The following is a 13,610-nucleotide window of genomic DNA, read 5'->3' as shown; positions in this document are numbered from 1 at the left end:
GGGAGCCACGGAAGACAGGACCGACCCCAGGAGGGTGGCGTGGAGAGTGAGCAGGGCTGGTGGCAACGTGAGAACCACTCGGGGTGTCGTCACCCTACGTGCAAAGCCAGAGAAAAACCAGGGAGCGCGAGGGCCCGTCGTGGGGGCTGAGGCTCTAGGCTACAGGAACGCTGGACGACGCGGGAATGCTCGTCTCCGATGTGTCCCATCCTTTCTGTCCAGAAGGACGTTCTTCCGACGGAACAAGCGAACCGTCTGCACTGAACCGTCTGCACCTCCGATGGGCGCCGGACCAAGAACCAGCTCACGAGCACCGAGGAGGACGCAAGTACAAGATGTCAACCTCACCAGACTCGCGTGCCAGGATGTGCAGACGCCTGCAGGGGTGAGGCCAGAACCGGCGGCGGCGATCGCGCGGGGGGCACGGGGAGGGGGAGATGACGGCAGGAGCCCGCTTCTCAGCAGCATCACCCCTCGGCACCCCCGGGCCCCAGGCACCAGGCTAAACACGTGGGGATTTAAGGAGCTCGCAGACGAGTCAAGGAAACAGATTGGAGGAAACAGAAACGCTCTGCACCAGGAGGTCCCTAAGGGCTGCTTAGCTCCACGTCGGTCTCGGACAAAGCTTCGAACGGATTCTGACTTGGACCATCTCGGCCTGGCCTGGGCTCCCGGAGAAGCCCCAGCAGACCCAAGCTCGATTCCTTTATCAGCAGGGTTACTGAATTAGAGACCACGGGGGGCCAGGGGCCAGAGCCCGTGGACGGCCCCGCACCTGAGCACCTCGGACCTCGCAGAGGTGGAAAGGGCGACACGGCGAAGCGCTGCCGCAGTACGTGCGGCTGTTGTACGTGACGATGATAACGGGTTAGCCACGGATCTGGGGCCGGGCCGAACTCCACGCTCCCTCGGCCTTGCTCCTCGGCCTCGGTGACAATGCTGTCACGTCTGGCCAGGCCCCCAGATAGCCCTCGAAGTCGTCATCCTCACCCTCTCACCCTCTCACCCTCTCACCCACAGAACCAATCTGATTTTGTCTTTGGAAAGATCTCCAAAACATTCCATCTTCCTTCTTCCAGTCTTGTTCCCACTTGCTTGGTTCCCTCCTGTCTTCCGTGCCTTCTAATCGGTTTCTAGATGGTAGCCTTAGCCTGTTCCGATACATCCCGTGTCAGGCCCTGAAAGGCAAATGTGAGCAGGACGTGGTCTTCCTTGAACCTGTTCCCTGGCTAACAGGACAAAACCTAAACCCCCAGCCTGGTCTTTCCTGGCTCCTACCTACAAGATCTCCGCCCTCCCCTCCCAACACATTCTCTCGACTTGACCTCCCCTGAACTTCCCCGTTCTCGAACAAGTCATGTCTCTATGTCCACATCCTTTAAGCACCAACGCAGCGTTGCCTCCTCTGCAAAGCCTCGCTGGTGACCACCAGTCAAGCCCCTTTTCCCTCTCTGCTCTCCCAAGACTCTTGTTAAACTCCTACTTCTACACTCATTGGCATTATTTATAAGACCATTTCTCTGCCCCTGCTGGGTAGACCCTGTGCCTCTCAGAGGCTGGAACTGTATCTTATTGGTTTTTTTTGGTTTTGTTTTGTTTTGTTTTTTGAGGTATAGTTGACACTTGATGTTCCCTTAGATCTTGTTCACCTTTGATGTCAAACCGTAGGCCGGATACATGGCAGTATGGCCCTACTCAATAAATACCTGCTTGTTCACTAAACCCAGGGAACAGCTCCAGGGACAAACCAAGAAATGCCTTCTGTGGCTTGGCCTAGTATTTTACCAACAGACTGGCTGAAGACAAAGACTAGACAGCAAGCTCATCAAACCTGCAGGGAACCAAAAACTGGAGGTGTCCTGAGTAACTATCTCTAAAAGATTACAGTAGGTGGAAATACGAGCCAAAACAAAGCCACACATCCAAAAAAAGGCCTCTAATAGCACATGATAAAAGAGCCCTTTCTCCAATCTGACCCGTGTAACACGAGGAGGGAGAGCAAAGGCTGTGAAGCCAGGCTGCCCGAGGACGGAGGAGTCTCGGTTCCTGCACTGACCAAGCTGTGGCCCTGAGAGTCTCCTAACTCCTGTCAGCGTCCTTCAGTGTAACACAGAGATGACACCAGCATCTACCTCGTAGGGATATTGGTTAGGTGACAGGAATAATGAAGCATTTGCAAATAGAATCGTGCCCCACTCAGTAAACTCTATGCGTTGGTGCTGCTGCTGCTGCTGCTGCTGTGGTTGGTAAAAGCTACTTCTAAGAAAAGAGAAGAGAAGCTATAAAGCACTGTGGTTAAAAGCGAGGACCTGGAACTGGATGGTCCTAAGTTCAAATGTCAGCTCTAAGCTTAGTAGCTGCCTGAACTCAGGCAGTCACTTTACTTTCTTTTCTGTTGGTTTTTTTTTTTTCAAGATTATATTTTTAAGAAATCTCTACCCCCAGCATGCAGCTCGAACTCATAACCCCGAGATGAAGAGTCACACACTCTTCTGACTGAGCCAGCCAGGTGCTCTGGTTCTTTCCTTTCTAATCTCCACTGTCTTCATCCATTCAGTGAGGCTTAGTGATGGAATCTGCCAGAGACATCCACTTCAGGGTTCTTTCACGTGGAGAAAAAAGACAACTAGAAAGAAACGAAATGTCCACGAACAGAAAAGTTGTCAAATAAATTACGGTACATCCATAACGATAGGCAAAATGAGATACAATTATCACAAGGAATGAGGTGGATCTAGACATACTGAGATCCAAAGTTCTTCAAAAAAAGGTGCCCTGCAGTGAAAAAAAGTAAACTGCAAATTGATACATTCTATTTTTGTAAAATATTTTGAAAAAAAAAAACAAGAGGAAAAGCAAAAGAAATGTTGTGTATGTGCATTTACCTACACTTCTCTAAATATAGACTGACTTGCTTTGCACACTAATATAGAACCACACACATGACCGTGCAAAGCAATCTTAATCATCAATGGAAAAAATGAAGATTGTTCCATGACCTTTAGAAATTTTTGTCAAAACATTAAAAACTCTCTGTCGGGTATAAATGAATAGAGAAATGGAAAAAATAGTAAAACTTGTGTTTAGTACACTGTAATAAAAAATACTAGACATTGAGAATGAGTGTGTCATTTCTTTGTGAAGAACTTATCCAGAGTAGCTGGGAGAGTGCTTGTCTTCTCGTCGTTGGACACACAATCCACCTCATCTCCGCCTCTGCAACCTGCCATACTCTGTCCCAAGTCTGGGTCACTTTCCCACATTCCATCCTTTGTGCTTTCGACGTTGCAAGACACCTCCAAGAGTGTGAGGGGTTTTTCACTTCCTCTGGAACTTCTTCATGCTTCCATCACGATCACTCATGTCAATGAGTTTGCCTTCCAGAGTTCCTCTGGCTTCATCTGTAGAGTCATGGAATGTGGAGCGGTGGAAGTGTCGACATTCCCACAGCCAGCTAGTAATTCCATGTAAGCTCCGTTTACGTTCAGCTCCAGTTTCACTTCCAGCATTACTACTTTCCGAATCTTTGTGAAAATGCATCTTTGTTGGTCAACTCCCTCTTTTGATTATCCATGTTTGCAAACGGTCACAGGAGGTTATCACTAGGGGACACAGAGGTAACACAAGTGCACACTTTCCTCTGTGTGTGAACCCGACAACAGATGGGCAGCAAGTGACCACCACTGACAGACTCTGAAGGAAGGGAAGTGATTGGGCGCTGATCATAAAAAACATCTGTTATGTACATAGTGATCTGTGGATTGCGGAGCGCGCAGCAAAGTTTAGACTGTGCAATTACTCAGAGTTAATACACCACAGCAAGTGAGGTACTGGGGGCCTGGGGTTACTTAGCTAGGCTGTGCTAACTGAAATCCATGCATACTGGGAACTGCGAAAAGCAAGGATGGTCCTCCATAAAGGACATAATATGGAAATACATATACATATATATATAATATATAATTTATATTTATATATAAATATAAATATAAAAATAATATATTATATATAATACATATATAAGAAGAACACTGGTTACCCTTCAGGAAGAGCTTTATTTTTACTATTTAAAATTTTTTCAGTGACTAAGTTCTATGCCTTAAGAATGGTCTCAACCTGAAATGATTTTCCCCTTCAGGGGACACATGAAAATACCTGGAGACATTTCTGATTGTTGCAGCTTGAGGGGCCAGGGAGTGGGCATGGACAGGATCGCAAGTGGGTAGAAGCCAGGGGAGTTGCTAATTCCTGGGAAGCACAGGACAATCCCCCACCACAAAGAAATACCTGGTCCAAAACGTCAACAGTGCCAAAGTTGACAAACTCTGTTTTAAACCAAAAAGTTTTTATTAAGTTCATTTTAGTGGTGCCTTTCTCAGAAGGTGGTAGCAAAGGATAGAGTGGTGGCGAGTAGAAAGTACAGAGTGAATGCCATTAATACCAGAGGCTCTAGATGACTTCAAATGGACAACCTCAAAATCGCCTGAGATTTGTGGTAATTTTTTTTTTTCACAAGCATTAGCTCATCTGCCTCCAATGCCACGATGTGGCTGCTAAGAAGTGAATATCACCTTCAGTTCATGGGTGGATCTAGTCCTAGAACAAGACAGGAGTCCAGGCCCAACCACATCCAGAATTCAGCACTCACCTCTGAGCAACACATTTGAAAAAGAGCATTTAACTTCCAGAGGGTGATGACCAGGACATTAAAGGTCTGAGAAAATGTCAGCTGAGGAACATTTGGACCAATAGGGACAATTAGCTTGAAGAGAATCCCTGAAGGAATGGCTGAGGGACGAGATGGGGCAGAGGTCCTGAAATTCTATAGGGCTCTCGCACGGAAGAGGCAGAAATCAATAAGGAGCTGCCTCATAAGAGAAGAGGTCAGTCAGGTAATAAGCTCCCCATCCTTGGATACATTCAAGCAGATGCTGTCAGGTGGGCTCTCGGGGGATTCCTATACTGAGTAAGAGAATAATCTAGGTGAGCAAGAAGGCACTTTCCACTACTCCCAAACTTGAGTGCAGAACACAATGAGAGGGCAGGGCGGAGTCCAGAACAAGTAACAACAGCCTCCTTTGACCCAGCAATCCCACTCCTAGGTATTGACCCAAGAGAAATAAAAACATTATGTCCACAAAAAGAATTATGCAAGAATGTTCATAAGCTTTATTCATCATAGTCCAAAACTGGAGACACTTCAAATGTCTATCAACAGGAGAATGGATAGGCAAAAACATGATATCCATACAATGGAATACTACTCAGTATAAAAAAGGAACAGACTCCCAATGAGGTAACCATGTGGATGAACCTTACATAAATAAGTTCATGCCGATGGTTTCATTTCTATGGTGTTTCCACAACAGGCAAAACTTATCTATGGTGAAGAAACACCAGAACTGTGATCGTTTAGAAAGGATCATGAGGGAACTTAACTAAACATTTTTAGATGTTTGTTCTAGGTCTTTTCTTTTTTTTTAAATTTTTAAAAAAATTTTATTATTTTTTAAAAAGATTTTATTTATTTATTAATGAGAGAGAGAGAGAGAGAAAGAGAGAGAGAAACAGAGACACAGGCAGAGGGAGGAGCAGGCTCCATGCAGGGAGCCTGACGTGGGACTCGATCCCAGGTCTCTAGGACCACGCCCTGGGCTGAAGGCGGCGCTAAACCACTGAGCCACCCTGGCTGCCCTTTTTTTTTTTTTTTTAGAGAGATGCGGGGAGGGACAGAGGAGGAGAGAATGTTAAACAGGCTCCAGGCTGGGCAGGGCTCAAACCCTGAGCTGAAATTAAGAACTGGTCACTTAACTAACTGAGCCACTCAGGAGCCCCATGTTGACTCTGTATCTTGACAGACGTTTGGAATTCAAAGACGGAACATTTATCAAAACTCATCAAGCGATACATTTAAATTTTGAGCATGTCACAGTTACATAAATTTTACCACCAAAACCCAAAAAAGTAAAGGCACGAACAAATGCCAAACTGTAATTAATACTTCCGTATGTGGAAATGTTGAGGGGAAGCACACTGATGCCTGCAACTTACTATAAAAGGCACCCCCGAGGGTCACCTGGGTGGCTCAGTGGTTGAGCATCTGCCTTTGGTGCAGGTCGTGATCCTGGGGTCCTGGGATTGGGTCCTTGTACTGGGCTCCCTGGGGGGCGGGGAGGGAAGGCTGCTTCTTTCTCTGCCTCTCTCTGTATCTCTCATGAATAAATAAATAATTAAAAGGCACTCCCGAAAGAAGGCCGATGAATGGATGAGAGAGGGAAAGATAGAGAAAGATAGGAGAAAGCGGGCAGAGTGAAATGTCAATGGTAGAGCCACCTAGGTGGCTGGGCAGATGGGCAGTCCCCAGAGAATTCTTTCAAGGTGGTTGCATGTCTCAAGTATTTCATAACAAAAAAGGAGAGGAAGACGGAAGGAAGTAACAGCCAGTAAGGATCACAAGGGGAAAAGAGGTGTCTGTAGGGTCACAGGAAGAAGGTGGCAAGGGAACGAAGAGGAACGGTTTCGGCCAACATCAGGACCTCTCAAGGGCAGAACTGCAAAAGGTCAGGCCGACCTGGGGACAGGCAATCATGGCCAAGAGGGAACGCATGTGAGCTTGGTGCTCAGACCTCTGCGGTCCTAAGTCCTTGTTCCCACGAGACCAGCTCCATGACCGTCAGACAAGTCCTTGCCCCTTGCTGGCCACAGTACTGCCCCCGGAAACTCAAGGGACCAGTTTAGAGGATCCCTCGCGTGCCTTCCAGCTCTGACAGTCTACTGTTCATTGTGTCTGCGCAAACCATGTTTCTAGACAGGTGCCAGAGGACGCAGAGACCCGGTAGCTTCGGCATGCCCTGGCCATCGTACCCATGTGTCCCCGAAGAATGGGATTGGGCGTGACCAGCTCTCTCCTGTCTGCACGTGGACCCTCCCCTCTAGGGTCTAGGGTCTAGGGTCTGTAGGTTAGCCACAGCCAACACCAAATCAATGACCAGGAGCACGCCGCCCCCCCAACACACAGCAGGTTTCTGGGACACAGGGCATCATAGAAACCCCAGAGAATTATGGGGATACATTTGGTAGAGGCAAAACAAATCAGTAATAGTTTGCAAAATCCAATTTTAATAATTTTAAGATTATCTACTCTACTATCCTCCTCCTAACTCCCAATGGCCTGGATAATTTATACCCGATCGCACACAAACTGCCAGGTTTTCTGTGTCATGTTTTCTCCACTCTGTGGCTCTCTACCCCAAGGACACACAGCCCGGAGTTTGCCAAGGGATAGAAGCATCTGCCAGAAAGCTGACTGACCTGGTTCTAGTCCCAGTTCTACAATTAACTGCTGAGTACCTACCTGTAGACAAGTCACTTTTACTCTCTCTCCTCTCCTGTAAGATCTAAGCTACACCAAGCCTACCTGAGGTCTCTAACTCTCTGTTCTTTGACATGATTCTCCAATCTTCCTAGGTAAGTAATACTATCTTAAAATTTGTTCAATTTGTATATATTCCGAAGCCCTTCTGTGTATAACGTCACCTTTAAATCCATAATCCAGGTGGAGCCGGTGTGATCCTCATTTTAGGCACATGGAAACTAGGGTGCTGAGGGTTTGAGATATTTGCCAAGGTTCCCCTGCGGTTGGTGACGCAGGGGAGGGATACAACCCAGGGCCCTGAGTGGACTATGCAGATCCACCCCCGGCCGCCCCCCGAAAGGCACAGGGGGCCCTGGGAGCCCCTTCCCCCATTTCTGTACCTATAACCAGCCCCCGTCTCGCTGCCTTGCCCACCCAGGTTTCCATGGAAACCAGAATCTAGTGCTTCTGGCCTCAGATCTTAAAGGGGAGGGTACATGTGTGTTTCTCAATCCAAAGACCGTTACCTCACAAACCAGAAAACAACTTCTGGCTGGACTTCCTTCCCGCCTTTCTCCTTAGGGCAGGGGGTGGGGGTGGGGGAGGAATGGGAGAGCACACTGCGCAGAGATCAGGACTCGGAAATGGGAGCCAGGAGCCTGGAGGAAGTCTCTCGAGTGCCTGGGGGTGGGGGAAATCCCACTCCTCCCTTGGAATCACTGTGGCACATCACCTAGGGGAAGTCTGGGATGCTCATTATGCAGGACAACCGGACACCCTGCATAGGCCCAGATGTGCCACAGCTGGGGGTGGGGGTGACAGGAGTGGAGACCCAGCCAGGCTAGGGCCTGTGGGGGAAAGGAAGGCCAGGCATGCGGGGTGCCAGCCTCTCCCCCGAGTCCATGCCCACTGCTCACCAGGCTACGGCCACTGATGACACAAGAAGGGGGAACAGGGACAGAGGGCAGGAATGGGGGCTCAGACAGTGCCCTGCCCTGTAGCCTTGAGGGGACAGCAGGTAAATGGCTTGGTCCCTTAAGGCCCGGACATCTAAAGACTCTTCTGAAAAAGTAAAGCCCCACCCTGGGGTAAGAAAGAATTTCCATAATGACCACTTGGTCTATCAGTGGCCTGAATGCATTCCCAGCAGTGGTGATGCATCCCCAGCCGGTGGGGGAAGGAGGGAGTCATCCCCTACTCTTCTCCTGCCGGGCAGTCCTCCGGGCAGTCCTCGGCCACCCTTACACAACACCCACCTCCAGTTAGCTCAGAGGTTCCTGGCAAGGGCTCCCTCCCCAGGGACCGGAGCGAGCCCACGAGGGTCAGAGCTGCTGGTCCCTCCGGAGACACTGGAGCCTGGGAGTCTGCAAACACAACCCCAGTTGGCAGCAGCCTCTAACGCTCCTGTTTCCCAAACCAAAACCTGGCCCACCCAGACTTCCTGTGCAGGGGCAACGGACGGGAGCATCTGCCCTCTCTCCACTAACAAGGGCAACAATCAGAGGGACTGGGGGTGTTCCCCCCGCTCAGTGACTCTGGGCCTCGGGGGCTGTGACCCAGGGAAGGCGAGAGAAGGCCAGAGGAGCTGGGAGGTAAGGGACACCTCACCCCACTTCCTAAGAACAGACAAACCCCTCCCCCTGTGGGAGAAGGTCAAAAGAGGAAAAGCAGCATAAAAAAATATATTAACACATACATCCATACAAACAGGGAAATCCTGAGCCCGCCTTAATTATACAGAGGTCTTCCCACACGGGCCATGTACAACCTCCACGAAGTGACTGGTTCCTACTCACGGTCCCATTTTTTTCCCAGTGGCCAATTTCCTTAGAAATCCTTTGCATTCTAGCAAAGCGGCACAGGGAGGGTACTGAGTCTGCACAAGCCTCGGGAATTCCCTGGAACTGGCTCTGTTCCCGGTGAAGAACCCAGGAAGGGCCCCCCCAGACCTTTCTTAAGGAGCCGGCCACTCACACCCGTCTCCTGTCACCAACTGTCTGAAAGCAATTCTAGCCAGGACTCTCGAATTTTAAAACATCACAAACTTGATGAACCCCACCTCACAATTCTGATTTCTTCCTTAAACTTAAACCAAAATGGCTTCATCTCTGCCCCTCCCTCCCCCCCCTCCCCGCCTTGGGTAATGGAGAGCTAAGTGTCTTCCACCCTCCAGATGCCTTGTGGCTGGTGAAGGGGAGAAAATATCCTGCCCACCTGCTTCTTCCCAGCTACCAGCTCGGGGTTCAACACAATCTTCCCCCATCGGACAAGGAGAATGCAGAGATAAGGGAGCTAAATCTCGCTCCCCTCCACTCCAGGATTAGCAAGCAGCTGCCTCTGGATCACCAGCCCCTCCCTTCGATATGGAGAGACTCTCAGCAGCCGGGGCCTCAAGCAGGGGTGTCTGTTCACTGCTTGCTCACCCCCCACGCTGCAAACTGCCGCTTCCCAGGCATGACAGATGTAGCTGCTATTCAGCATGTTCAAGCCAGGACAAAAGCCTTCTCCAGAAGCACAAAGCCAGCAGGGATGCAGACAGGGCCAACTTCAATAGAAGCCACCTGCCAGGGGCCCTTCTCTGCCACACCCCCCAGCACACACGCACACACACACATATGTACACACACACCTTTTAAAAATCTCTCCAACTTGGGCTGACCTAGAGTCAGGTGAATTCTTCTCGAATCACTGGCAGCTCGCCCAGAGCAGGGAGGTGTACTGCCATTTCCCTAACAGTAGACTAACAGTAGACTCTAAGGATGCTAATAATTAATAGGTTAAAAAAAAAAAAGGGATTCCATAAATGTCAGGAGCACTAGGTTACAAAGTCAAATGGATTCTTTTGCTACAGAACTTCTCAGAGCCTTTAAAATGTTAATGTGAAAAAATAAATAAAAAATAAATAAAATAAAATGTTAATGTGCATGCAGAGCATTTCCCAGATTTATCTCATCAGAGCATCTTGGGACCGGCATTCCACCAACACATTCCAAGACCGTCTGGTGCCTGGAGAGATGGGTAACTCTCTCCTCCACCCTGACCCCTGACCATAGCTCTCCTACTATTGGGAGTATATAAGAAAAACATGTTTTCCCTTCGATAACCTGCCAGTGAACAGACAGGTGAACAGGTTAATGAGCGCACGCAGGCTTGGGGCATCTTCACCCTCAGTTCAACTAGTGAAGTTTCCGAAGGACCGTTACAACTTCAGCAGAGAGACTGAGCCTCTGCACACACCCGAGCCAACGTCGGCTGTGAATCACCTAAGCCTATGTCACCAAGGACAAGGGCTCAACCCCAGGCCAGCCACTGGGTTTTCTTCCTGTATCAAGTCTCCTCCTAACTACCCCAACTGTTTTGCATTTGCCTATATGGGTAACCGGGTCATGCACGCAGCGTACACACCTGCGGTCAGTGAGGGGTCACCACCAAGTGTCACATGGTCTGGGTGAGCTCAGCCACCGATGCCACTAATCCCCACAGAGAAACTGAAGAGGATGGCAGGCAAGGGTTGTCACCCGGGCTTCTTCCCGCCACGGGCCAGATACCAATGGAGAGGTCACAATGAGTGACAGACGCTCAGACGGGACACGGATGATGTTAACGTTTCCAGAAAGTCCAGTGTTTTTGTATTCAAACTATATATCTACATCTCGGGTTGTCTCCAGAGGAGCGGACAATAGTCTTCCCCCACCTGCTCCCTGAAAAAAATTGTTTATCAGACACCCTGATTTCGGCCACATGCTCCTTCGGGAGGCTCTCTGGTTTCCCGGGGTGGGCTCTCTGCTGCGTTCCCGATAAAGCAGGCTCCGGACAGGCACCTCCCACTGACCTCTGCGGCTGAGCACAGAGGCAGGTGTCCTGGTGACAGGCTGCAGGGTCCTCTCAATGCCCCCCCCCCCCCCCCGCCCCGACACACACAGGAAGCCTCTGCCTCTCGAGCAGTTGCCCCTGTTCGGAAGCCACGGGCTGTTCCTGGTACGCGAGTTTCTTAGAACAGTGGAGCTGGAGATTGCGGTTAGTATCTGGGCAGCAACCAGAGGCCGGGGAATTCCTCCCGCCGGTTCTGACCTAGGGAGGGAGGAGGCCGAACGTCAGCTCTCGCCTCTCCACGCCTCTCCACGCCAGCGGCAGCGCACAAAACAAGAGGAGACACAGAGAGGCAGCAAGGAGGGGACCGTCTCTATTTAGCCCTGGATGCAAAAGTGTGCTTCAGCACCTCGGAAAAAGCCCCCCCGTTTATTCCTAGTATGTTTCCCCAAATTTCTCTTCTTGTCCACTGGGCAAAATGAGCCTAATCCATACAGGCTGGGGGTAAAAGGGAAGCCCGGCAGCCGTTCCCAAAGAAGCCTCCTGCCCTCCCCAGGCAGCCCCAGGTCCCGGCAGAGCAGCGACAGGAAATACCCTTTCCGAACACCCGGCCAGGCCGCCTGCCCCGGGGCCCCCGCAGGGCCAGAGAGAGCCCCTGGCTCCGCTCATTATTCCATTTATCGGAGCCGGGCAGCTTCTGTTTGGATGTAGCTGCTTCTGAAGCAGACACTTTAATTCTTGATTTCAAAAACTTTATTGTTTAAATACCAGTTTTGCCTCTGAGGCAGCCAAGGCTCCAGGCCCTGCGTGCTAATTATCAGCTGCTAAACAGCACTTTTCTCTGAGGAGCTGCTGGGGCCCGAGGCCACTGGGGAGAGAAGGCTGCCCTGGGAGACGGGTTCCTGCTCCCCAAGGCGGGCTCATCGGAATCCCGAGGCCACACGGGCAGGAAGACTACCCCACTTCTGGGGGCACACGCGACACCTCGGCTAAATACCTGGTGCTACGCTTTGCACTGGGGGATTCCGAACAAATGGACACAGTCCTTGTCCTCAAGGAGCTCAGAGTCCAGGGCAGAAGGACACAAGAGTGACTGTGATTCAAATTCAGAGCAGATTTACCACTAGTATGAACTACCTACTAGCATAAGGAAAGGAGCTCATCTACCTGGGGTGGGGGGTGGGCAGCAGGTGAAATCTAAGCTTCGAAGGAGAGCTCGAACCCTACCAGGACATGAGATGATGAACAAATGGGAGGCCCAGCAGAAGATCTGGGAGCCTAAGCAAGTACTCAGAGTGGGGAGTAGTGGTCTCTGAAAGGGGAGTGTATGTGTGTGAGGGGTGGGGGTGGAAGGAAGGTCAAAGCCAGCTTGTCTGAAGGCCATGTTAGGAGTCTCCATGCATCACGCTGGAGGCCAGGGGAGGGTGCTACTGAAGGTCTCTAAGCAGAGTGATGTTTATGGTCCTACCTGATGGGCAAAGGATGGCTGAGTCTCCCAATGCCTCTGAAGGCAAACAGATCAGTGCTCCCAAAAAGCAAGCGTTAACCATGCAGAGAGAAACAGGGACTCTTTCCTACGGAACGGTGTGCAGAGAGGGGGAGGGTACACATGGTCCACACCGGCTGCACAACCTCTAGGAGCCTCCACTGACAGGGTCCACCGCGACACGGACCTTTCCTCAATCTCTCAGCAAGGCCCGATAATTGGAAGGATCAGGGCAATGATGTCTCATCTCTGCATCTCCCTTGAGCCCTTGGCAGGCTGAGTACTCTGAAAATGAGCCATGACGTCAGGTCACAGGCTGTGTTCAAATATCTGCAGAAGACGGAGTACAGGAGACGGAACTGAAGCACTCTGTGAGGCTCCAGAAAACGCAACTAGCACTAAGGAATATTACAAGTTCAGGGAACAAATTTTGAACTCAGTAAACAGAGAACTTTAACAACAGCAGCTTTTTGTTTGTTTGATTTTTTTTGTTTTGTTTTTTTAATGGTAAGGTTTTCTTGAAAAGGGGTAAGCTCCCCCCATCACTGGAGGAATTTAAGCTCAGGATCAATAGATCAGTGGTAGCCAAACCCAGATAATGATCAGATGAGAACACACATACCTGAATGCCACCTCTGTGGTCTCAGACTCAAAAAGATATGGAGAGTGAGGCCCAGGCATCTGTATTTTCAAATGTTACCCACAGGTGACAACTGACTTAGTGCGGGAGCCATGGGGCTACCTGACCATCTACTGGGATGTAGTCCTAAACAAGACAAACTAAATACTATCTGAGGTCCATTTTTAAATGATTACCACCTCTTTACCCCTTACCTGGGCCTTAAAACCTCTCCGTGTGCTCTTCCACAAATCCCCTTCCACCTCGGATAATTCTCTACCAGGGTGCAGAATGATGACCTTAGAGTCCAGCATTGTCTAAGAGAATGTTCTGAGATGATA

At 50.0% G+C, this 13,610-nt stretch overlaps 1 protein-coding gene across 2 annotated transcripts in view; it reads right to left on the bottom strand.

The window, feature by feature from the left end:
* The window catches only part of MAPKAPK2 (MAPK activated protein kinase 2), a 45,441-nt gene that overhangs the window by 16,263 nt on the left and 15,568 nt on the right, over nt 1-13,610 (bottom strand). The window contains exon 1 of one of the 2 annotated variants that reach the window (XM_025429741.3): nt 13,485-13,598. The exons of the other annotated variant lie outside the window; for it this stretch is intronic. Within the exon in view, the coding sequence (XP_025285526.1) occupies nt 13,485-13,583 (99 nt within the window). The 5' untranslated portion in view covers nt 13,584-13,598. Of the gene's footprint in view, nt 1-13,484; nt 13,599-13,610 lie in introns of those variants that run through there. 2 annotated transcript variants of the gene reach the window in all.

This window comes from Canis lupus, chromosome 7 (genome assembly GCF_003254725.2).
Source record: "Canis lupus dingo isolate Sandy chromosome 7, ASM325472v2, whole genome shotgun sequence".
Taxonomy (NCBI): domain Eukaryota; kingdom Metazoa; phylum Chordata; class Mammalia; order Carnivora; family Canidae; genus Canis; species Canis lupus.
The sequence above is the reverse complement of the archived record's forward strand: the minus strand, read 5'-3'. Positions and strand labels throughout refer to the sequence as shown.